General features: G+C 45.2%; 1 protein-coding gene across 1 annotated transcript in view; it reads right to left on the bottom strand.

Moving 5' to 3' along the window:
• LOC121289632 (broad substrate specificity ATP-binding cassette transporter ABCG2-like) overlaps positions 1–26,493 on the bottom strand; it is a 184,219-nt gene that overhangs the window by 54,292 nt on the left and 103,434 nt on the right. Inside the window, exon 11 of the mRNA XM_041209261.1 lies at positions 11,086–11,210. Coding sequence (XP_041065195.1) covers positions 11,086–11,210 — 125 coding nt within the window. The remainder of the gene's footprint in view (positions 1–11,085; positions 11,211–26,493) is intronic.

The raw sequence follows: 26,493 nt of genomic DNA, 5'->3' as shown, positions 1-26,493 counted from the left end.
GGGGAGTGTGAGCCTGGTTATTTTGACAGATTTATGAGCTGTTAAGGGGATTATGTTCTTTAGTCAATATCCAAGTAATGCTTGTTTATGTCAACAAATTTATGAGCTTGTCAAAGACTTAACAATGCTATTATAGGGCTTTGATTTTTGTTTATAATTGATTCTGAGGGAGTGGGGAGGGGGTGAAGGTGTATGAGAGGGTGAGGAGAGTTTGGGGGGGATAAGGGGGCCTTAGATAGCTATGCAGGAGTGACATGTTGAGGGCTGTGGAGCCTCACACTCATTTCTAGAACTAATTGCTAATCGCTGACTAATTGCTTGGGCAATGAGGCACTGGCTAAGTTAACTTCCAGACATGAGCTAATCAAGTCACCTTTGGAATACAATGTATTCTTTTTTAAATCCCCCTGGCAGTTGGAGAATGAAGCTTACATGACAAGCCAACACTTTGTACGTTTTAAACATGTTTTCTCAGCAAAACTGAGGACAAGCAGCTTAGGAAAAAGACCTAAGTGGGGTCCCTCCTGCCTCCTTTTTTCTCCAATCCACCTGGTAAGCTTCGAGCCCTGATTACTGACTGAGATATCCAGGGATGCTCTGCTGTAGACAGATTTCTTAAAAGAATCCAACCCAACACTATTGTCTTCTGAAGAATAACCAACTCAGTTGTCTACATCTTCAAATCAGAAGAATCGAGATCATTGAATTCAGCCCGAAGCCAGCTGAGTCACCAAACTACAGACTGTATACTCTTACTTTTTTTTATGGGCTCTAATTTGGCCAATCTATCCTTCCCCACTCTGTAATCTGTATTTGTGTATATGTGTAAACTTTGAGTGTGTGTGTTTGTGAATGCCAGTGTATATTTTATTTTACTTAGCTTTATTATACTTAAACCATTCTATCTTTCTTTGTTAAACTCAAGAAATCTTGTCCTATTGGCTCTTTTATGATCACAGTGCATAAACAGTTAAATATTCTTTAATTTGGCAAGTACATTCTTTTCAAATAAAAGCCTGTTGTGGTCAAAAGTGGAGAAAGCAAAGAGGAGAGCCATTCGACCCCTCCTCACCTGGTTGCAACAATCACGAGAGAAAAAAGTACTAGGAAAACTAATGGGACTAAATGCTGGCAATTCCCCTGGATCTGATGGCCTGCATCGAAGGATCTTAAAAGAAGTGGCTGCAGATGCAGTGCACTCCTTAGTTGTAATCTTCCAAAATCCCTTAGGTTCTGGAATAGTCCCAGTGGATTGGAAAACTGCAAATGAAACTTCCCTATTCAAGAAAGGAGGGAGACAGAAAACAGGAAACAATAGTTTCACATCAGTTCATTGAGAAATGCTGGAATCCATGATTAAGGAAGTAGTAGCAGGACATTTATAAAAACATAACACAGTAAAGTTGAGTCAATATGATTTTGTGAAAGGGAAGTCATGTTTGACAAATTAGAGTTCTTTGAGGATGTAACAAGTAGGGTGGATAAAGGGGAACTAGTAGATGTAGTGTAGTTGAATTTACAAAAGGCATTCAATAAGAAGCCATATCAGGCTACCAACAAGATAAGGTTAGATGAATGGACAACTAACAAGATAAACTGAGCCGGGATAAACTGATCATCTTCAGGTTGGCAAACTATAACTAAGAGGATGTCATAGGGATCAGTGCTGGGGACTCAATTATTTCCTCCTCCTTCAGATACCATGCCCTAAGAGAGAATAAAAAATACCTGGAAAAACTCAGCAGGTCTGGCAGCATCGGTGGAGAAGAGTACAGTTGACATTTCGAGTCCTCATGACCCTTCAACAGAACTAAGTAAAAATAGGAGAGGGGTGAAATGTAAGCTGGTTTGGGGGGGGAGGTGGGGGTGGGGGTGGAGGAGAAGATAGATGGGGGGGGGTGGTTGTTGGGACAAGCAAACAGTGATTGGAGGAGATAACCAAAAGATGTCACAGACAAAAGAACAAAGAGGTGTTGAAGGTGGTGATATTATCTAAAAGAATGTGCTAATTAAGAATGGATAGCAGGACAAGCAAGGTACCGAGAGCTCTAGTGGGGGTGGGGTGAAATAAGACTAAAAGGGCATAAAAGGTATAGATAAATGATGGGTGGAATACATTAAAATAACAGAAATAGGTGGGAAAAGAAAAATCTATATAAATTATTGGAAAAAACAAGGAGGAGGGGGAAGAAACAGAAAGGGGGTGGCGACGGAGGAGGGAGTTTAAGATCTAAAATTGTTGAACTCAATATTCAGTCCAGAAGGCTGTAAAGTGCCTAGTTGGAAGATGAGGTGCTGTTCCTCCAGTTTGCGTTGAGCTTTACTGAACAGCACCTCATCTTCCGACTAGGCACTCTACAGCCTTCCGGACTGAATACTGAGTTCAACAATTTTAGATCTAAAACTCCCTCCTCCATCCCCACCCCCTTTCCGTTTCTGCCCCCCTCCTTGTTTTTTCCAATAATTTATATAGATTTTTCTTTTCCCACCTATTTCCATTATTTTTAATGTATTCCACCGATCATTTATATAGATAAATGATTTTATGCCCTTTTAGTCTTATTTCATCCCACCCCCCCTAGAGCTATCTGTACCTTGCTTGTCCCGCTATCCATGCTTAATTAGCACATTCTTTTAGATAATATCACCACCTTCAAAATCTCTTTGTTCTTTTGTCTGTGACATCTTTTGATTATCTCCTTCTATCACTGCTTGCTTGTCCCAACAACCAGCCCCCCCTTCTCTCTCTCCCCCCCCCCCCCTTAAACCAGCTTATATTTCACCCCTCTCCTATTTTTACTTAGTTCTGTTGAAAGGTCATGAGGACTCGAAACGTCAACTGTACTCTTCTCCGCCGATGCTGCCAGACCTGCTGAGTTTTTCCAGGTATTTTTTATTTTGGATTTCCAGCATCCGCTGTTTTTTTGTTTTTATGCCCTAAGAGAGCATTGGCGACCATGAACCTCCATTGGATTGGTCCATGATTATGCTTAACAAAGTACTGTGGTGGCTTGCCATTGCCTTCTGCAGTATGGAAGACCAGGAAATCCTCCTGCTCTTACCACCTGCCACCAGGCATATTGTAAGAATTTACAGGCTGATAATCAATCTGTTTGATTTGGCCATGTTATGAACACACCTCCTGTAGCCATCAAGTCCTGGGACCCAGAGCTTCTGGCCCAGCGGTAGGGACACTACCACTGTACCACAAGACCCCGATATGTCAACTATTTACAATGTATATTAATGACTTGGATGAAGTCCTAGACAAATTTGCTGACAAAAAAAATAGATGGGAAAGCGAGTTGTGATGAGGACATAAATGGAATTTTTCATGCCCGCTGGCAACGTCATGGAGGGCGTGAATGGACAATAAGGTGAGAAGCCCAGAAGTCGGGTTTCACGCTGCTGTGAAACATGTTTGGAATTGTCTGCTCCGCCCATCAGTGGCGTCTTCATTGTAACACATCTGCATATCCAGATCACCAGAATTATACCCCCACACTGGATCATCTGAGTATGTCATTGTGATTGCACGCTGATGTTTTTACAAAGCATTTACAAGGTACACACCTGGCGAGCTGCACTTCGACGGGAACTTGGAGGTGAGTGCACAGTAACATTGCGCAATGCTCACGAGCATCGCCTGTTGGACCTCAAGATTGTTGCGCCAACACATTCAGGTGAGGGCACAGACAAGTCATATTTTCCCGGCTGGCTGACAGTGTGGTGCCAGGGCAAGGGCTGTACTGTGGTTGAGGCGAGTTGGGGGCTGGGGGGCGTGAAGGGCTACATTGCATTTGAGGTGAGTTGCAGGGAGGAGGAGTGTGGGCAAGGGCTGCACTGCGGTTCAGGTGGGTTGCAAGGGGGCAAGGGCTGCACTGTGGCTGATGGTAGTGCACAAGCACGTGCGGGGAGATGGCGGGGAGGCAAGTGGCCATGCATTAGGGAAACCTTGTATAAAGTGACCATTCCTCCGCAGCTGAGGCAGTTCAGGTGCAGCCACATTCAGATGCTCCAGAGCTTTTCACCCATCAGGCACAGACTGCAAACTAATGAATGTTTAGTGGACTGCAGAACAATTGGACGACTGGGCAAGTTGTACAATCTCCTTGCGAAAGCTGGCCATGGAGCAGTCACTGATGGAGGCACTCACAGCCCCTTGCAATGTCATCATTCAGGTTTGGACCAGTCTCTCCCATGGTTCAAGCTAACAGTGCAGCTTATGCAGCACGGGTTAGGAGAATGCCTTTGCCTGAGCTGAAGCACAGCATGCAGTCCAATGGGCAAAGCTGCTGCCAATAGGTTAGGTGGAGTGGGGCGGAGGTAGTTGGAATTTTGGGCAGCCATGCAGCGCATTAAACTCTGGTCATCGAAATGGTGGCCAGCACTCTCCGGGATGCATTAAGGGGCCTTCAGACTTAACCAAGAGAGGTTCTTAGTACACCCAAGCTATCCTACGCATCTCTTTCATCCTGCAGGAGGAGTACATCAGGAGAATGAAGTCTGGTGACCTCGCTGTATGGCTCATGGTTTACAGAGAGCAGAGATGAGGAGAAGAGAGCAACGGAGGTGCCTGGCTGGGCAGAGGGAGGAGCAGCAGCCTCAGGAAGGAGCAGCGACTGGGGCTCCCACTGCCATCGCTGGTTGGCGCCTAGCTAAACCCAGGGTCTAAAGACAATGCTTGTCATTCTTGCAGATGACCAAAAACCAGTGTTGCTGAAGGTTGTGCATGTACAAGGAACTGGTTGGTCACATCTGCCGCCAGCTGCAGGGTTTTTCCCAGAGGGACATGGAGGCCATTCACGACCAGTGGCCGTGAAAGTGCACAATGTTTACGCAAGTGGCTCTTTTCATGGCTCCACAGGTGACCTCTGTGGGGTCCCACAACCCTCCAAACACAAATGCATCCAAGAGGTCACAGACGCCATCTTCACAAAGGCACATAGCTTTGCATATTTCACCCGGGATCAGGAAAGCCAGGATGCAACAGCGCTGGGATTTGCCTATATCTCAGGTTTTTTATAGGTGCACGGGGCCATCGACTGCACTCACGTGGCACTCAGATTTCCACGGCAACAAGCAGTCAACTATGTCAACCGCAAGGGTTTCCACTCGCTGAATGTTCAGCTGGTGCGACAACCACAAATGCATCCTTCAGGTCTATGCATGGTTCCCAGGGAATGTCCACGACTCCTAAATTCTCAGTAGGTCTCAGATCCATGACGTCTTTCTGAGTCCACAGAGGCTGCAGAGTTGGCTCCTCGGGACAAGGGCTACCCGCAGAGGACATGGCTCTTGACATGTGTGGCAGCCTTAGAGTGCAGCAGAGAGAAGGTACAACAAGGCTCATGCTGCAACTCGCACCTTGGTGGAACAAACCATCGGAATGTTGAAAATGAAGTTCTGGTGCCTGGGCCTGTCTGATGGAGCCCTGCAATATAGTTCACAGAGGGTGCCAGGCATCACTGTTGCTTGCTGCACCCTTCACAACCTGCTGCTGCAACGGTGAGAGGAGTTGGCTGAGGAGGAGATGGAGGATCGACATGTCTCTTCCGATGAGGAGGATGTCAACGGGGCTCAGGGTGAGGAGGTCCTCGAAGGTGAGGATCACGGCAATGAGGCCATTGCACTTGACAGATGAGGCAGGCATATGCAGGAGGCTCTCATAACTGCTAGATTTGTGGAGGATAATGACGACATGCAGTGAGGAAACACTATAGATCCTCACATTTCATCTGTGAACATTTGACTCATTTCTGGCTGATGGTAGTGCACAGACTCTCAGCGATAAGCTCCATCATGGAGATGCAGCCGATGCCCATAGTCCCTACATTCCAGCAGGATGATGACGACATGCAGTGAGGACACTCCATATATCCTCACATAGCTTATGTGAATGTCTGACTCTTGTCTGGCTGATGGCACCTCAGTTGCACTCTGTGAACAGGGTCATATCATGGAGACGCAGCAGAGAAACTTCAACTTCTGATCCTATGGCTTCCTTTGTGAGTTGAACCCTTCTGGACCACACTGTCACGGGACATAGATGCTGATGAGATGGGGATCCAGCCGCAGCTCAAAGGTGCTGAGAGCACAGAGGGAGAATGGCAGAACTCTGTGCCATGGACTCCCTCAGCTGTTTCCCAGATGTGCCTGTAAAAGCAAGGAGAGATAATTAGCACATGGCAGTGGTCTGTGAAATAGGACGCATCACTCACAGCATGGTTGTCTGATAGATGATGTACTGCCGGATCCTCACTTGGTGGAGCGGTGCCGACTTCACTGTCAACACAGGAATGGTCCAGATCTTCGCCGGCAGGCTGAATGGCTCTACTTTCAAAGTCTGTTGGAACCTTGATGTTGGGCATTCCTCCACTAGTCTGTGCCCTCTCCTCTTGTTATTTGTCAGCTTTTCCTGCATGAATGCAGATAGAGAGAGCTTAAGCAGGAAGCCTGCCAGGCCAGTTGATAAGGATGCCTGGCATGTGTGGATGGTGAGTGGTGCCATGGACGGGATGAGGACAATGAATGTGTGCATGAGAAAGTGAATGGTGATGTCCCTTGAAATGGCAGTGAGAGACATCCCTGTGGATGCATGTGAGTGTGAGAGATGAGAGTGGTGAGAAGAGTGACTTACCCTGGCAGAACGGAGATGATCATCCATCCTCTTGCAGCATTGGGTGGCTGTCCTCTTTTGAAGGGCGTTGGCACTGACCACCACTGCCACCGCCTCCCAAGCCGGATTGATGATGTTGCTGTCCTTCCATCAGCCAGAGCAGGGTAGGGGACATCACAGCAGGCCTCAACAGCATTCAAAAGACATTCCAGGGACACATCACTAAATCAGGGGGGCTGCAGTCTTTTTGTCTTTCAGGGCCATGTCTTCTGTGCAGCAGTCCTGGGCTGAAAGCACTGAGAGGTGTGCAAGTGACTACACTTTAAATATGGTGCCGGTGTAAGGAAGCAGCAAGGTGACGGCGTGGCGGGCGAATGAGAGTCTGCCAGCCATTGAAATGGTGTTTCCCGGGAATGTATGCTTAATGAGGCAGGATTAGGATAACACAGCTTGAAAAGCCGCCATTGTGGCCAGAGGGTAAAACATCCTTTTTCTTGCCCGCCACCGCACGTTGGTTGATTCCTGGGATGAACGGGTTGTATTTTATGAGAAAACGTTGTGGAGGTTGAGCCTTTACTTATTGGCATTTAAAAGACTGAGAGGTGATCTTATTGAAACATAAGATTCTGAGGTGGCTTGACAGGGTAAATGCTGGGAGAATGTTTCCCCTTGCGGTGGAATCTAAAACTGGACACAGTTTCAGAATAAGGACTCTCCCATCTATTATAGATATGAGGATGAATTTCTTCTCTCCAAGTCTCATTGGTATTTGGAATTCTCTACCTCAGAGAAGAGTGGAGGCTGGGTCATTGAATACATACAAGGCTGAGTTAGAAAGATTTTTAATCTATCAGGGAATCAAGGATTGAAGGGATAGACAGGAAAGTGGGGTTGAGGCCACCACCAGATCAGCCATCATGTTTTTTTAATTCACTTGTGGGATGTAGGTCAGCATTTATTGTTCAGAGGGCATTCCATATTGCTGTGGGTCTGGAGTCACATGTAGGCCAGGCCAGGTGAGGACAGCAGATTTCCTTCTCCTAAAGGGCATTAGTGAACCAGATTGATTTTTAAGACAATTGACAAAGGTTTCATGGCCATCATTAGTTCTAATTCTAGATATTTATTGAATTCAAATTCCACCATCTGCCATGTGGGATTCAAATCCAGGTCCCCAGAGCATTACCCTGGGTCTCTGGATTACCAGTTCAGTGACAATACCACTATGCCACCACCTCCCCATGATGATACTGAATGGCAGAGCAGGCTCAAGGGGATGAATAGCCTACTCCTGTTCCTTATTGAAGGTTGCTTGAGGACCCTGAAGGAGATCAAAGATGTGAATTATAACAGTAAAGATCAGAAGTTTTAAGTGATCTTTATTTATGTTTTCATATTTCACTTGCTGTTGGCAAGTCAACATGAGTGAGTGTTGTATATGATAATTAACTCTGTCACTAGGTAGCTGCGAGCCCCAGTTTTAGATTGACTGAACATGACGTTGGTGTGCTGCTGTTCTGTGCTGCCTTCTCTGCAGCTAATTGTGTGGTGGCTGAAGGACCACCACCATTTCTCTGACTCTCCCTTGTATTCTGTGCTCTCCTTCCATGCAAGGTTAGGGCTGGTAGAATAAAATTAGTAGCAGATGGAATTTAATACAAAGAAGCGTAGAGAGAGGCAATTTTTTTTATTTGTTCAAGGGATATGTGTGTTGCTGGCTAGGCCAACATTTATTGCCCATCACTAATTGCCCTTGTTTAGAGGTCATTTTAAAGGACATTAGTTAACCAAATGGGTTTCTACAACAATTGGCATTGGTTTTGAGGTCATCATCAGACTTTTAGTTTCAGATTTTTAAAATTCAAATTTCACCATCTGCCTTGGTGGAACTCAAATGCAGGTCCCCAGAGCATTACCCTGGATTTCTGGAATACTAGTCCTGTGACAATACCACTATGCCACCGCCACCCCAGACTATAAACTAAATGACACAGTTCTAAAGAGCATTCAGGGACAGAGGAACCTGGGGGTTCATGTGGATTTTTGAAGGTGGCAGGACATACTGAGAGGGCAGTTAACAAAGCATTTGGCATCTTGGGTTAAAGATATTGAGTAGAAAAGCAAGGAAGGATGCTGAACCTTTATAAATCTCTGGTTAAGCCACAACTAGACTATTGCATCCAGTTCTGGTCACTACATTTTAGGAAGGATGTGAGGGTTCTTGAGAGAGTGCAGAGGAGATTTACCGGAATGGTTACAGGGGTAAGGGATTTTAGCTGAAAGGTTAGGTTGGAGAAGTTGGGATTGTTCTCCTTGGAGCAAAGGAGGTAGAAGGAAGATTTGATAGAGGTTTACAAGAAATTGACAGGTTTAGACAAAGGATAGCTGTTCCTGTTAGCTGATGGTATAAAAACTAGGGGACACAGATTTAACTCAAGAGATGCAGGGAGGATGCAGCAAGTGGTAATGACCCGGAATCCGCTGCCTACGAGGGTGGTGGAAGTGGAGATGATGGGTGATTTTAAAATGAAATTAGGTGGGCACTTGAGGGAAATAAACTTGCAGGCCCAGAGGAATAAACCAGGTGAATGGGACTGATTGGATTGCTCTGAAGAGAGCTGAATTTGTCTTGATGGGCTGATTAGCCTCCTTCTGCACTGTAATTGGAATTATTAGACCGTGTGCAGACAAGATTCTTTAGAATGGTCCCAGGGAGGAAGAAATTTAGTTACATTGATAGATTGGAGAAGTGGGACTGTTTTCCTTGGGGAAGAGAAGGTTGAGAGGAGACTTGATAGGGGCATTCAAAATCATGAAGGTTCTGGACAGAGATTGTAGGGAAAAAACTGTTCCCGTTGGTGGAAGGATCAAGAATAAGGGGGTGCAGATTTAAGGAAATTGGTAAAAGAAGCAATGGAGACATGAAGAAAAGCTTTTTCACGCAGCGAGTGGTTAGCCACCGGAATGTAGTGCCTGAGAGAAATGGAGGCATGTTCAACTGAGGCATTCAAGAAGGAACTGGATTGTCATCTGAAAAGGAAGAATGTGTAGAGCTACAGGGAGAAGGTGGAGGAGTGTCATTAGGCAAATGCTCCTACAGAAAGCCAGCACAGCCATGACGGGCTGAATGCCCTGTTTCTATGCTGTAACAATTCTGTGATGACTCTAAGAGATCTATCTCTGAGAATAATGGCATGTGTTAAACAGATGGAGAAAATTTTTTGAAAGTGATGATGAGGGTGAGTTTCAGTGGTCGATGGATTGATAGAGATTTGAGGAAGTTCATAGACAGGGAGGGATGAGTAAAATTGCTAGAGCTCACCAATGGCTTGTACACTATAAGGCCAGCTTAAATGGAAGCCATGAAATCCTAGGCTGTTCATTGCTCCATGTGACCTGGAGCAAAGTGTTCTCCAGCTCATTGCTAGTATGGACATGCGGCTAGGCCATGAGAGCGATGATGGCAAAAGGGAACAAGGAAGTGGAAGCTCAGCTCAAAGTACTTCCACTTATCACCCAGTAAAACCCATCCCCACCTCCCTACCTCAGTCAGTACCCCACATGTATCCCAATGGCCAAGCCTGCCCCTGCAATTTTGCAATTTTGGTGGGGCCATCATGGGCTCCAAAACCCAAAGGACATCAGCTAAGAGAATCTCAGCAGTTAGATAAGGGATCTGAGCACCCTGCCTCTACCTTTGCTGAAGGCACAGTGGTTCTGCCGCTTAGAAGTGGTAGAAAGAGTAAAAATTTGTCATTGCACAACAGCATGCACGTGTGTGTTTAGCACTGTTGGAGTGTTAAGTTTCTGTTTAAACTTTGAGCCACATAGATGGTATTTGTTTACATCACTTTCCTGTGTTGCCCATTTGTTGTTGCTCTCTGGTGTGGGGAGTGATGCAGTGATGGCGTAGGCTTGAGCAGACAGAGTGAGGGTGTTGGCAAGATATACATTTCAGGATGTTGGTGAATGTGCCACTTTCCTTCCTTTTCTTTCCTACTTGTGTCACTAAACCTCTTCCAGCATTGAATCCAGGATGCATGGTTGGGAAACCTGAAATTAATATATTGATAAAATGGCTGGGTTAAAAAACCACTAACAAAACTGCTGCAGTACTTCTAGGTTTCCCACACATTACTAGATCCCTCTGCTTCCAGCACATCACAAAGTTAAAAACCAGCCTAAAACCTCGCTTGAGGAAAGCACAGGTTCAAAAATCAGATGCACATGCCACTTTCAGTTGTTATAATTAATGACAAGAAAAGTGGATGCATCAAAATTGAGCTGGCCTCAATGTATGATTTTCTGATTGGTATTTAAATCAAGTAAGGCCCTTTACCAGGAGTGTAACATCACTGACTGAATATACTCTTATATTCAGCCTCGGAAGAACATCAGTGCACAGCAGATGATAATTTTACATGCCTGCAAATTACTTAAAAGACATTTGTATGTTTTATATTTACCAACCATCCAATAGGTTATGCATGAAAATACAATGGCAGGCAGAGTTCGTATGGGTAATAGATCCCCTATTATTGTTGCTAAGAAGTATGCTGAAATCCTGTAATATCCACTGATGTATTCATGACTAAGAAAGGAAAGAATTCTATTAGTAAAATAAAAAAAACTATTATTTGATGAGATTGTGAAGTTTTTTTTACCATTAATTACTACCATGCAACCGAAAGCTACACATGGTTAAGTTATTTGGTCCAGTATTTAAAGCTGGCTTTGCACAACCTTTAGTGCATGCACTTGTTTTGTCCAGATTGGCGCTTTTGATACATTTCTGAGTCGATATAAATTACAGAAACAAAGCAATCTTTACTACATATATTGACCATGAACAGAAAGACGCAATTCAGGAAGAGGAAAAAATAGCTTTATAATCTGGGTCCTGCTGCTGAACAAAGAATTATCCATCCCATTTACATAGGCTAGGATCTTTAGCTCGGCGAGTGGGGGTGGGGGGGGGGGGGGGGGAGAACGGGGCCCGCTCGCCGACACATAAAATGACGCGGGGTGACGTCGGGTGGAACTCCCGACGTCACCTCACATCATTTCAATTTTCAGGTCGGCGGGGGCGCAGCCGAATCAGTTGTGCCACCTGTCAACTGCCTATTGAGGCCATTTAAAAAGTAATTGAGATAACTAATGGACCTGCCTGTCCAACCTTAAGGTTGGTAGGCAGGCCGGGAGCTCTGGCGGGCTTCAGAAAAAGCACCACGGGTAGGATGAGGTTTCATGAGGGTTTTTAAAATTTTAATAAATGTATGCTTTAAAGTGATGGACGTGTCCCAACTCATGTGACACTGTCACATGAGGGGACATGTCAGGGAAATTTTATTTTGGCAACTTCACCATTTTTAAAATTGGCACTGATCTCCCTGAGGCAGCACTTAGCCTCAGGGAGATGAGTGCACTCTTTCGCACGCATGCACGAAGGAACACACTCTCAGCTGAGGGATTCCACCCCCCACCCGCACATGAAGCACATAGTGCTTTCTGGCGGACGTCACACTGGGTGGGCCTTAATTGTCCCACCCAGGTAAAATGGTGCCGCACTCCCCGATTGGGGGCTCGCCCACCCGCGCCCACTCCTGCGCTTCTCCTCCCCCAACAGGGGGAAAATGCTTCCCATAGAGTGGAAGAGGAGCAGGATATTGGCAGGGATTTCCCCTCAGAAATAATAATCAAGCAACTGGTTTAAATGTCAATTTACATAGTATATTTTCTTATCATTCATAGAAATAGTTCATAATCATGTTTTGCAGATCTTCCATAAATATAAGGTGATCACTAATAAATCTAGTGAGGAATTCAGGAGAAACCATTTAGTGAGAAAGTAGAACTCACTACTGTATGAGGTGAATAGTACAGATGTAGTTAGGGGGAAGCTATTAAATACATGAGGAAAAAAAAATAGAAAAAGTTGATCGGGTGAGATTACGTAAGGTGGAAGAGGATGTGGAGCATAAACACCAGAATAGGCCTGTTGAGCTGAATGGGCTGTTTCTGTGCTGTAAAATTCTATGCAATATATAATCATTCAACAAACCAGCCAGCGATCAGATGGAGCCACCACCTTGGGGCAAGCAGCCTAGCATTGTTTGATGCATCCAGACCATGGCCAATGCCCATGTTTTAGGCTTTCAGGAACTTATAGCTAATTTATTCTCTCACAGGACTTGGGTGTTGCTGGGTAGGTCAGCATTTTATTGTGCATCTCTAATTGCCCTTGAGAAGATGGTGGTGAGCTGCCTTCTTGAACCACTGCAGTCCATGTGGTATAGGTACACCCAAGGCACAGTTAGGAAGGGAGTTCCACGACTTTCACCCAGCGACAGTGAAGGAACAAGGGTATAGTTTCAAGTCAGGATGGTGTATAGCTTGGAAGGGAACTTGCAGGTGGTGGTGTTCCCAAGTATCTGCTGCCCTTGTCCTTCTAGGTGGTAGAGGTCACTGGTTTGGAAGGTGCTATTGAAGGAGCCTTGATGAGTTGCTGCAGTGCATCTTGTAGGTGGTACACACTGCTGCCACTCTGTGTTGATGTTGGAGGGAGTGAATGTTGAAGGTGGTAGATGGGCAGGCTGCTTTGTCATACGAATATAGATATGAACTAGGAGCAAGAGCAGGCCACTGGACCCACTCCGCCATTCAATAAGATCATGGCTGATCTGATTGTAACCTCCCACCTACCCCTGATAATCTTTCACCCCCTTGTTAATCAAGAATCTATCTAGCTCTGCATTAAAAATATTCAAAGACCCTGCTTCCACTGCCTTTTGAGGAAGAGAGTTCCAAAGACTCAGATCTCAGAGAAAAAAATTCTCCTCATCTGTCTTAAATAAGTGACCCCTTGTTTTTAAACTGTGACCCCTAGTTCTAGATTCTCCCACAAGAGGAGACATCCTCTTCACATCCACTCTGTCAAGATCTTAAAGGCTTCAATCAAGTAATCTCTTATCCTTCTAAACTCCAGTGGATACAAGCCTAACCTGTCCAACCGTTCCTTATTAGACAACCTGCCCATTCCTGGTATTAGTCTATTAAACTTTCTCTCAATTGCTTCTAATGCATTTACATCTTTCCTTAAATAAGGAGACCAATACAGTACACAGTAATCCAGATCTAATCTCACCAGTAACCTCCTTACTTTTGTACTTAATTCCCCTCACAATAAACAATAACATTCTATTAGCTTTCCTAATTACTTGCTGTACCTCATACTAAACTTTGATGATTTATGAACTAGGACACCTACATCCCTCAATCTCAGAGCATCCTGGATGGTGTCGAGTTTCTTGAGTGTTGTGGAGCTGCACCCATCTGGACAAGTGGAAAGTATTTCTTCACACTCCTGACTTGTGCCTTGTATGTGGTGGGCAGGCCTTGGGGAGTCAGGAAGTGAGTTACTCACCAGAGAATTCCCAACCTCTGACCTGCTCTTATAACATGGTATTTATATGGCTGATCTAGTTCAGTTTCTAGTCAATGGTAACCTTCAGGATGTTGATGGTGGGGATTCAGCAATGGTAATGCCATTGAATGTCAAGGAGCGATGGCTAGATTCTCTCGTTGGAATTGATCATCGCCTGGCACTTGTGTGGTGCGAATGTTACTTGCCACTTATCAGGCCAAACTTGAAAGTTGTCCAAGTCTAACTGCATATGGACACAGACTGCTTCAATATCTGAGGAGTCATGAATGGTGCTGAACTTCGTGCATTCATCAGTGGACATCCCTACTTCTGACCTCAATGGAGAGAAGGTCTTTTATGAAGCATCTTAAGATGGTTGGGCCTAGGACACTACCCTGGGCAGCTCCTACAGTGATGTCCTGGGACTGAGGTGACTGACCTCCATCAACCTTTGTGATAAGTATGGCTCCAACCGGTAGAGTTTCCACCTGATTCTTATTGATTCTGGTTTTGCTGCTTGACGCCACACGCGATCAAATGCTGTCTTAATGTCAAAGGCAGTCACTCTCACCTTACCTCTGGATTTCAGCTCTTCTGTTCATGTTTGGACCAAGGCTGTAATAAAGTCAGGAGCTGAGCAGCCCTGACAAAACCCAAACTGAGTGTTAATGGGCACATTATTACTGAGTAAGTGCCATTTGATAGCACTGTCGACGATGCCTTCCGTCACTTTGCTGATGATTGAGGGTAGACTGATGGGGCAGTAATTGGCTGGATTGGTTTTGTCCTGCTTTACGTGTAGAGGACATACTGGGGCAATTTCCCACATTGCAGGGTAGATGCCAGTGTTCCAGGCTTGGCTAGGGGCACAGTTAGTTTGGAGCACAAGTCTTCAGTACTACTGCTGGAACGTTGCCAGGGCCCATAGCCTTTGCAGTATCCAGTGCCTTCAGCCATTTCTTGATTTCACGTGGAGTGAATCGAATTGGCTGAAGAGTTGAATCTGAGATGCTGGGGACCTCAGGAGGAGGCTGGATCATCCACTTGGCACATCAGGCTGAATATGATTGCAAATGCTTCAGCCTTGTCTTTTGCAATGATGTGCTGGGCTCCCCCATTATTGAGGACAGGGATACTTGTGCAGCCCCCTCCTCGAGTTAGTTGTTTAATTGTCCACCACCATTCACAACTGGATGTGGCAGGACTGCAGAGCTTAGGTCTGATCCGTTGGTTGTGGGATCCCTTAGCATTGTCCGTCACGTGCTGTATACGATGTTTGGCATGTGTGCAGTCCTGTAGTGTAGCTTCAGTAGATTGACACCTCATTTTTAGGTATGCTTGGTGCTGCTCCTGCATGCCCTCCTGCACTCTTCATCGAATCAGGGTTGATCTCCTTGCTTGATGGTACCACAGAACCATAGAAGTTATGGTGCAGAAAAATGCCATTTAGGCCATTGTGTCTGTACCATTGAAAAAGGAAAAATAAAAACTAGCTGCCCATTCTAATCCCACTTTTCAGCACCCGGTCCATAGACTTGCAAGTTACAGCACTTCAGGTTCAAATCCAGGTACCTTTCAAACAAATGGCGGGTTTCTACCTCCACCACCAAGCCAGGCAGCAAATTCCAAGCACCCACCATCCTCTGGGTGAAGAAGATTTTCCTCATCTCCCCTCTAATCCTTCTACCTTTGTCTTAAATCTGTGTCCCCTGATAATTGACCTCTCCACTAGGGAAACAGGGCATCCCTGTCATCCATATCCGCCATATGAACACACTCGACCTCTCCCTCCAGCAGCACCGCCGTACCCTTTTTCAAAGCTGCGCGTGCCCCCAGTTTCATTTTATTCTTCGGCTCATCCGACGCCTCAACAAGAAACTTTTTCTGTTTCTCTCAAGTGCTAAGGAACGCAAGCTCCAACAACTCATCGACACCAACACCCATCTAGGACCCTCCGCCCCTGCCTTTCCCTCCGTCCCCACCCCATCTTCCAATCCCAGCCCCAGCCGTGTATTCACTATACCCCCTGACCTTCCCCTCTCCGATGCTGAACGTTCGGTGCTCAGCAAAGGACTTAGTTTCATACCCTTACGCCCTCACCTCAATGAATTTCGGGCTCGGCATGATACTGAACTCTTCTTCCGCCGTCTTCGTCTCCGGGCTCACTTCTTTGGGCAGGAGTCCTCTCCCAGTTCAACGGATCCTTTTACCCATCTTCAATATTCTCCCTCCACCTGGACCCCTCCCTCTGGATTCTTACCTTCTCTCGATCTTTTCATTGAGAACTGTCGGCGCGACATTAGTCGTCTCAATTTCTCTGCTCCTCTCACCCATTCTAACCTGTCTCTCTCTGAACTTACTGCACTCCATTCTCTCAGGTCCAACCCTGACATTGTCATCAAACCCGCTGACAAGGGTGGTGCTGTTGTTGTCTGGCGCACTGACCTCTACCACGCGGAGGCTGAGCGTCAACTCGCAGACACTTCCTCCTACCTCTCCCTGGACCATGACCCCACCACTGAACATCAAGCCACTGTTTCCAGGACTGTCACTGACCTCATCTCCTCTGGGGATCTCCCTCCCACAGCTTCCAACCTGATAGTTGCCCAACCTCGGACGGCCCGCTTCTATCTCCTACCCAAAATCCACAAACAGAACTGCCCCGGTAGACCGATCGTCTCAGCTTGCTCCTGCCCCACAGAACTCATTTCTCGTTATCTTGACTCCCTTCTCTCTCCCCTTGTCCAGTCCCTTCCCACCTACATCCGTGATTCCTCTGACACCTTACGTCACATCAACAATTTCCAGTTCCCTGGCCCCTACCGCTTCCTCTTCACCATGGACGTCCAATCCCTCTACACCTCCATCCCCCACCAGGATGGTCTGAGGGCCCTTAGCTTCTTCCTCGAACAGAGGCCCGAACAATCCCCATCCACCACTACTCTCCTCCGTCTGGCTGAACTTGTTCTCACGCTGAACAATTTCTCCTTCAACTCCTCTCACTTCCTCCAAATAAAAGGTGTGGCTATGGGTACCCGCATGGGCCCCAGCTATGCCTGTCTCTTTATGGGGTATGTGGAACATTCCTTGTTGCAGTCCTACTCCGGCCCCCTTCCACAACTCTTTCTCCGGTACATCGATGATTACTTTGGTGCTGCTTCATGCTCTCGTCAGGACTTGGAAAAATTTATTAATTTTGCTTCCAATCTCCACCCCTCCATCATTTTCACGTGGTCCATCTCTGACACTTCCCTTCCCTTCCTTGACCTCTCTGTCTCAATCTCTGGTGATAGACTGTCCACCAATATCCATTACAAACCCACCGACACCCACAGCTATCTCGACTACAGCTCCTCACACCCCACTTCCTGTAAGGACTCCATCCCATTCTCTCAGTTCCTTCGCCTCCGTCGCATCTGTTCCGATGATGCTACATTCAAAAACAGTTCCTCTGACATGTCCTCCTTCTTCCTTAACCGAGGTTTTCCACCCACGGTCGTTGACAGGGCCCTCAACCGTGTCCGGCCCATCTCCCGCGCATCCGCCCTCACTCCTTCTCCTCCCTCCCAGAAACATGATAAGGTCCCCCTTGTCCTCACTTATCACCCCACCAGCCTCCGCATTCAAAGGATCATCCTCCGCCATTTCCGCCAACTCCAGCATGATGCCACTACCAAACACATCTTCCCTTCACCCCCCTTATCGGCATTCCGTAGGGATCGCTCCCTCCGGGACACCCTGGTCCACTCCTCCATCACCCCCTACTCCTCAACCCCCTCCTATGGCACAACCCCTTGCCCACGCAAAAGATGCAACACCTGCCCCTTCACTTCCTCTCTCCTCACCGTCCAAGGACCCAAACACTCCTTTCAAGTGAAGCAGCATTTCACTTGCATTTCCCCCAACTTAGTCTACTGCATTCGTTGCTCCCAATGTGGTCTCCTCTACATTGGAGAGACCAAACGTAAACTGGGCGACCGCTTTGCAGAACACCTGCGGTCTGTCCGCAAGAATGACCCAAACCTCCCTGTCGCTTGCCATTTTAACACTCCACCCTGCTCTCTTGCCCACATGTCTGTCCTTGGCTTGCTGCATTGTTCCAGTGAAGCCCAACGCAAACTGGAGGAACAACACCTCATCTTCCGACTAGGGACTTTACAGCCTTCCGGACTGAATATTGAATTCAACAACTTTAGGTCGTGAGTCCCCTCCCCCACCCCCACCCCCTTTCTGTTTCCCCCTTCTTTTTTTTCCCAATAAATTATAAAGATTTTCCTTTTCCCACCTATTTCCATTATATAAAATAAAAAAAAAACCCACTAGAGCTATACCTTGAGTGCCCTACCATCCATTCTTAATTAGCACATTCGTTTAGATAATATCACCAACTTTAACTTTAACACCTATGTGTTCTATTGTACTATTGTTGTTGACATCTTTTGATGATCTGCTTCTATCACTGCTTGTTTGTCGCTACAACCACACCAACCCCCTCCACCTCTCTGTCTCTCTATCTCTCCGCCCCCCACACACACACCTTAAACCAGCTTATATTTCAGCTCTTTCCTGGACTCGAACTCAAGTTCTGTCGAAGGGTCATGAGGACTCGAAACGTCAACTCTTTTCTTCTCCGCCGATGCTGCCAGACCTGCTGAGTTTTTCCAGGTAATTCTGTTTTTGTTTTGGATTTCCAGCATCCGCAGTTTTTTTGTTTTTATCATTGTTTTCATCCCTGTCTACTCTATCTCGGCTCCTCATTATAATCTTGTACTCCTCAATCAGGTCTCCTCACTCCTCAATTCCAAGGAAACAATCCCAGCCTATCCAATCTTTCCTCACAGCTGCAATTTTCAAGCCCTGGCAACATTCTTGTAAATCTCTCTACTCTCTCCAGTGCAATTATGTCCTTCCTTTAATGCGGCAACCAGAACTGCACACAAAATTCCAGCTGTGGCCTAACCAGCATTTTATACAGTTCCATCATTACATCCTTGTTTTTGTATTCCATGCCTCGTCCAATAAAGGAAAGCATTCCGCATGCTTTCTTTACCATCTTATCCATCTGTCCTGTCACCTTCAGGGACTGTGGACATGCACTCCAAAGTCTCTTGCTTCCTCTACCCCACTCAATATCCTCCCATTTACTGTGTATTCCCTAGCTTTATTTGGCCTCCCAAATGCATTACCTCACACTTCTTTGGATTGAATTCCATCTGCCACTTTTCTACCCACTCAGCCAAACCATTGATATCATTCTGGACACAACAGCTCTCATTTTCACTATCAACTACATGGCCAATTTTTTCCATCATCTGCAAATTTCCCAATCATGCCACCCACACATAAGTCTAAATCATTAACATAAACAACAAACAGCAAGAGCCCCAACACCAATGCTGTGGAGCACCACTGGAAGCCTCTTTGCATTCGCTAAAACATCTGTTGATCATTACCCTTTGATTCCTATCGCTGAGCCAATTTTGAATCCAACTTGTCACATTCCCCTGTATCCCATGAACTTTTACTTTTCTGACCAGTCTGCTATGTGGGACCTTGTCAACTGCCTTACTAAATTCCATGTAGACAACATCCACTGCACCACCCTCATTAATCCCCCTTGTAGCTTCCTCAAAAAGTTCAATTAAATTAGTAAGACATAACTTTCCTCTAACAGAATCATGCTGACTATACCTGATTAATCCGTTCCTTTCGAAGTGACTGTTTCTGTTTCTCAAAATTGATTCTAATAATTTGCCCACCGCCAAAGTCAGACTGACAGGCCCATAATTATTTGGCCTATCCCTTGCACCCTTTTAAATAATGGTACAATGTTTGCAGACATCCAATCTTCTAGTACCTTGCCTGTATCTAGTGAAGATTGGAAAATGATCCTCAGAGCATCCACTCTTTCCTCCCTGGCTTCCTTTGACAGCCTGGGATACATCCGGCCTTGGTGAATTATCCACCTTCAAGAATGTCAATCCCTCCAGTACATCCTCTCTCACTATGCTTATTGTATCTAATATTTCACACTCCCCCTCTTTAACTAGAATATCCACATCATCCCTCTCCTTAGTGAAGTAGGAGACAAAGTACCCCCCGAGAACCCTTCCCACATTTTCAACATCAGCTGATTGGTCCTACCCTTTCCTGAGTTATTCTCTTGCTCTTAATTTTTTTTTTATTCATTTACTGGATGTGGGCATCGCTGGCTAGGACAGCATTTATTGCCCACCCCTAATTGCCCTTGAAAAGGTGGTGGTGAGCTGCCTTCTTGAACCGCTGCAGTCCCTGTGGTGTGGGTACACCCACTGTGCTGTTAGGGAGGGAGTTCCAGGATTTGACCCAGTGACAGTGAAGGAATAGCAATATATTTCCAAGTCAGGAAGGTGAGTGGCTTGGAGGGGAACTTCCAGGTGATGGTGTTCCCATGTATCTGCTGCCCTTGGCCTTCTAGATGGTAGTGGTCATGGGTTTGGAAAGTGCTGCCTAAGGAGCCTTGAGTTTCTGCAGTGCATCTTGTGGATGGCACACACCGCTGCCACTGTTTGTCAGTGAATGTTTGTGGATGGGGTGTCAATCAAGTGGGCTGTGTTGACATTGATGGTGTCAAGCTTCTTGAGTGTTGTTGGAGCTGCACTCATCCAGACAAGTGGGGAGTATTCCATCACACTCCTGACTTGTTCCTTGTAGATGGTGGACAGGCTTTGGAGAGTCAGGAAGTGAGTTACTCGCTGCAGGATTCCTAGCCTCTGATCTGCTCTTGTAGCCACAGTATTTATATGGCTAGTCCAATTCAGTTTCTGATCAATGGTACCCCAGGATGTTGATAGTGGGTGACTAGGGATGGGCAATAAATGCTGGCCCAGCCAGCAAAGCCCACATCCCATGAATGAATAAAAAAAAATTCAGTGATGGTAATGCCATTGAATGTCAAGGGGCGATGGTTAGATTCTCTCTTGTTGGAGATGGTCATTGCCTGGCACTTGTGTGGCACGAATGTTACTTGCCACTTGTCAGCCCTGGCCTGAATATTGTCCAGGTCTTGCTTCATTTGGACATGGACTGCTTCAGTGTCTGAGGAGTTTTGAATGGTGTTGAACATTGTGCAATCATCAGCAAACATTCCCACTCCTGCCTTTTGATGGAAGGAATGTACTGGTAAAACATCATTGGATTTTCTTTGATTTTACCTGCCAATATATTTTCATATTCTCTCTTTGCTTTCCTAATTATCTTAAGTACTTCACCCCTGTACTTTCTATACTCTTCCAGGCTTTCTACAATATTAACTGTTTTGTAAATTACCATCAAATTTTTTTATTCATTCATAAGCTTTCTTTTTCTGTTTTATCTTACCATGTAAGCTAGCTAACCGTGGGCTCTAGGTTGGTAGTACGACCCTTTTTCTTTGTGGGGACATGTCTACACTGTGCTCAAAGAATCTCACTTTTGAAAACCACCCACTGATCTGTTACTTCAAGTAGCTGTATCCAGTCCACTTTCATCCAATCACCTCTCAGCTTCATAAAATTTGTCTTTCCCCAATTTAGAACTTTTACTCCTGTTGTATTTTTATCCTTTTCTATAATTATGCTAAATCTAACTGTATTATTGTCACTGTCTCCAAAATGGTCACCTACTGTTACTTCATCCACTTGCCCAGCTTCGTTTCCTAAGACTAAATCTAGAATTGCAATCCCTTCATTGGACTTGTTACGTGCTGGCTAAAAAAGGTCTCTTGAATGCAGCATGCAGTTGAAGTATTTTGCGTCCTCTGTACCTACTACACTGTGCGTAGCCCTGTTTATATTAGGGTAGTTTGAAGTCCCCAACTATTATTGACCTATTGTTTATGCACTCAGAAATTTGCCTACATATTTGCTCTTCTATCTCCTCCTCACTATTTGGGGGTCTATAGTACACTCCTAGCAGTGTAGCTGTGCCCTTTTTCTTTTTGAGCTCAACCTATATAGCCTCATTTGATGATTCATTTAGTATATCATCCCTCTACAGAGCTGTTGTTGATTCTTTAATCAATAATGCTACACCCTTACTTTTTTTAGCCCCCTCTCTATCCTGCCTGAAAATCCAATATCCAGGGATGTTGAGCTGCCATTTTTACTCTTCTTTAAGCCAGGTTTCCGTTATAGCACTGATGTCATGCTGCCATGTGTCTATCTGTGCCCTCAGCTCATCAGCTTTGTTTGCGTTTAAATAAGTACCTTCAAACATTGCCAAATTCCTGTGCTGTAAACCTTTTAACCTTTGTTTCTTTTGCCTTTCAGAGTCACTCACTAATTTTGTCTCCTGTTCCCTGCTCTGAATTTATCCTGAATCTGCCCTCAGGTTCCTATCCCCCTGCGAATCTAGTTTAAACCCTCCCCAACAATACTAGCAAATCCCCCTGCAAGGACATTCAACCCAGTCCTATTCAGGTGGAGACAGTCCCACCTTCCCAGAACCGGTCCTGAAGCCCCAGAAACCTGAAGCCCTCCCTCCTGCACCATCACTCCAGCCACGCATTCATCTAGTGTATTCTCCTATTTCCATACCCACTAGCACATGGCCTTGGAAGTAATCCGGAGATTTCTACCTTTTGAGGTCCTGCTTGCTAATCTCTTTCCTAACTCCCTGAACTCAGCCTGGAGGACCTCATCCCTTTTTCTACCTATATCGTTGGTACCAATGTGAACCACAACCTCTGGCTGTGCACCCTCGCTGCCTAGAATGTTCTGAGGCTGCTCAGTGATATCCATGACCCTTGAATCAGGGAGGCAAAATACCATCCTGGAATCACATCTCTACAACCATAGAAGTGCCTGTCTGTTCCCCCAACTAAAGAATCCCCTACCATTATTGCTCTCTAGTCGTTTCTCCCTCACTCCTGCACAGCTGAGCCAACCATGGTGCTCTGGTCATGACCTTCATTACTCTCTTCAGAGGAACCCTCTCTCCCATTGGTACTCAGAACTGAGTACCTGTTGGAAAGTGGGATGGTAATGGTAGAATGGGTGATATGCTGACCATGAGATTATAGATTTTGATTTTACACAATTCTGCTGCTGCTAGCCCACAGCACTTCATTGGTGCCCAGTTTTGAGTTGCTAGATCTGTTTGAAATCTATCCCATTTCGCACAGTGGTAGTGCCACACAATACAACGGAGGGTATCCTCAATGTGAAGATGGGACTTCATCTCCACAAGGATTATGCGGTGGTCACTCTTACCAATACTGTCATGGACAGATGCATCTGCGACAAGTAAATTGGTGAGGACGAGGTCAAGTAGGTTCCCCCGGCCTTCCTGGTTCCTTCACTGCCTGCCGAAGCTCAGTATAGCAGCTAAATCCTGGTATTAAAATCTGGTATTAAAAGTCTAACGAAACCATTGCTCATTGTCATAAAAACCCATCTGGTTCACCAATGTCCTTTAGGGAAAGAAATCTGCTTACTTTTTCTGGCCTACATGTGACTTCAGACCCACAGCAATGTGGTTAACTCTTAAATGCCCTCTGAACAAAGGCAAGTAGGGATTGGTAATAAATGCTGACCTAGAGCCAGTGACACCCACATCCCACCCATGAACTAATTAAAAAAGGAAAATTTCCCAGAAGGGAAAAAAACAGTTTGGACCAGTATTCTTATTTCCCACTTATTACAGTTTTTTTCATTCTCGGTTGTAATTGGTTTAAAATGTCTTTGGAATTTGTAATTATTTTTAAGAACGTTTGAAAAGAACTTATAAGTGTTTGAATCAATAAAAGTATGCAAAAGTATCAATAAAGAGATCAATTGTAAGTTTCTTGGATAATAAGAAATACGGGTCCATGTGACCTGGCAACCCTTGACCTGGAAGCAGTAAGAAAGTTAAGGCAGACTTTGTAGCCAGACACATAGGTGAGTAGGAGGGTGAAGGCAATCAACACACAGATGCAGACATAAAGAGAAAGCAGACAGAGACAGAAAAAGGAACACAAAATTTGTGCGAGAAGACAGCAGTAAAAGAAAAATAGAATTCCAGAGCTCTTGGGAAGTGATGTACAAGCGAGCTACAAAGGACTGAATCCTAAAAATGTGGTGTCAATAGCTCAGGCATACGAAAAATCTGGGAGTTTGTCTCAGGGAACCAAACCATAAGCAAGGGTATTGTTGGTTGGTCAGTTGCAAAAGGAATCTAGAAAGCTATGCCATCAAGACTGACATGACCCAAATGAGAAGGAGTTGGCAGTTGTGCGTTGTGTTGGTGCTAACCATATCTGGGTACTTCAAATGGAATAAGCCTGCAGGTGAATACGACTTGAGGACTAAATTGATTGAGCTGGAAAGACTGTGAGATTACTTGTAATGCCACGTGTCTCCGTGGAGTGATGTGGGTGCTTGAGGTTGTACAAGTCGTAACTCTGTTGTTTCAACAATTTAAAGTAAAATTTATCTTTTCATTTGAAGTAGAATTTCCCATTAATTCATGTTTAATTTTCATTGTAACTTTTACTTTAACACGAATCAGAACCATTGTGAGATCTTGTGATAATTTCTTCATTTAGGAACTTAGGAAATAGGAGCAGGAGTAGGCCATTCAGCCCCTCGAGCCTACTCTGCCATTCAACTAGATCATAGCTGATCTTCTATCTCAATGCTATTTTCCCACACTATACCCATATCCCTCGAGGGGAAATATATGGTCTGTCTTGAACATACTCAATGATTGAGCCTCCACAGCCAACTAGGGTAGAGAATTCCAAAGGTTCACCACCCTCTAAGTGAAGAAGTTCCTTCTCATCCCAGTCCTAAATGGCCTACCCCTTATTCTGTGTCCACTGCTTCCAGACCCCCGCAACAAGGGGAAACATCTTTCCTGCATTTACCCTGTCGAACTTTGTAAGAATTTTACATGCTTCAATGAGATCATTTCTCATTCTTCTAAACTCTAGAGAATACAGGCCTAGTCTCCTCAATCTCTCCTCATAGCACAATCCTACTATCCCAGGAATTAATTGGCAAACCTTAGTTGCACTCCCTCTACGGCAAGTATATCCTTCCTTAGGTAAGGAGACCAAAACTGTACACAATACTCCAGGTGCGGTCTCACCAAGCCTATATACCGTTGTAGCAAGGCATCTTTACTCCTGTACACAAATCCCTTGCAATAAAGGCCAACATACCACTTGCCTTCCCAATAGCTTGCTGTACCTGCATGCTAGCTTTCAATGACGCATAAACACTTGATTGGCACCCCATCCACTCTCTCCACCATCAACACATAGTGGCAGCAGTGTGTACCATCTACAAGATGCATTGCAGGAACTCACCAAGCCTCTTTAGACAGCACTTTCCAAACCCATGACCATTACTAACTAGAAGGACAAGGGCAGCAGATAGCTGGGAACATCACCACCTGGAAATTCCCCTCCAAACTGCTCACCATCCTGGCTTGAAAATATATCACTGTTCCTTCACTGTCGCTGGGTCAAAATCCTGGAACTCCCACCCTAACAGCACTGTGGGTGTACTTACACCACATGGACTACAGTGGTTCAAGAAGGCAGCTCACCAAAACTTCCTCAAGGGCAATAAATGCTGGCCTGGCCAGCAACGTCCACATCCAGTGAAAGAATAAAAAAAAATCAGAATTCTCCAGGGGCTTCACAATTATTGAATTTCTCTTAAACTGCAGACACTACCCCTGTATTCTTATGTAGGAAAATCTGGCAACCGACTTGCACCGAATAAAGTTCCAATTTCACAAAAAAGCAAGCGAGATGAATAACCAGTTGTTCTGTATTTGTTGGTAGTGGCTGAAGGAGAAATGTTGGCCAGGATATTGAGAGAACTTCCTTCCTCTTGATCCCTTGGCACTATTTGATGTCAAATTTAAAAGGCAGAGGCCTGATGAACATTTCATCCAAAAGATAGAGAAAAGGATAACAATATAGGTTTTAACAACCTTTATTCAAGCTATCAGTACCCAAAACCTGTCCACCATCTACAAGGTAGAGGAGTGTGATGGAATACTCTCCACTTGCCTGAGTGAGTGCAGCTCCAAAAACACTCAAGAAGCCTGACACCATCCAGGTCAAAGCAGCCCTGTAGATGCTGGCCTAACCCACGACACCCACATCCCATGAATGAATAAAAAAAAACATCCAAAGGGGCTGAGATGGTGGGGCCCAATCAAATAAAAAGTTTTAAAAAGTCAGCCCCAGCCTAACAGTGTTTAAAATGTTTGGGCCAGCCTGAAAAGGTTTAAAAATCACTGTACTAAAATGCTTAATGCTGACTGAAACAGTACTAAGCAAGTTTAAGTGTCCTTTCCAATGTAGATGAATACAATAATTTAGGCAGAATGAATGAATAGATTATTCTGTAGAAAAACTGTGCAATGTCAGTCATCAGACCATCTTAAAGTTTCAAAACAATTAGCGATTTATGAGCACGAGTTGCATACTTAC

Source organism: Carcharodon carcharias, chromosome 17 (genome assembly GCF_017639515.1).
Source record: "Carcharodon carcharias isolate sCarCar2 chromosome 17, sCarCar2.pri, whole genome shotgun sequence".
Lineage (NCBI taxonomy): Eukaryota > Metazoa > Chordata > Chondrichthyes > Lamniformes > Lamnidae > Carcharodon > Carcharodon carcharias.
This window is presented reverse-complemented; position numbering and strand designations above follow the sequence as displayed.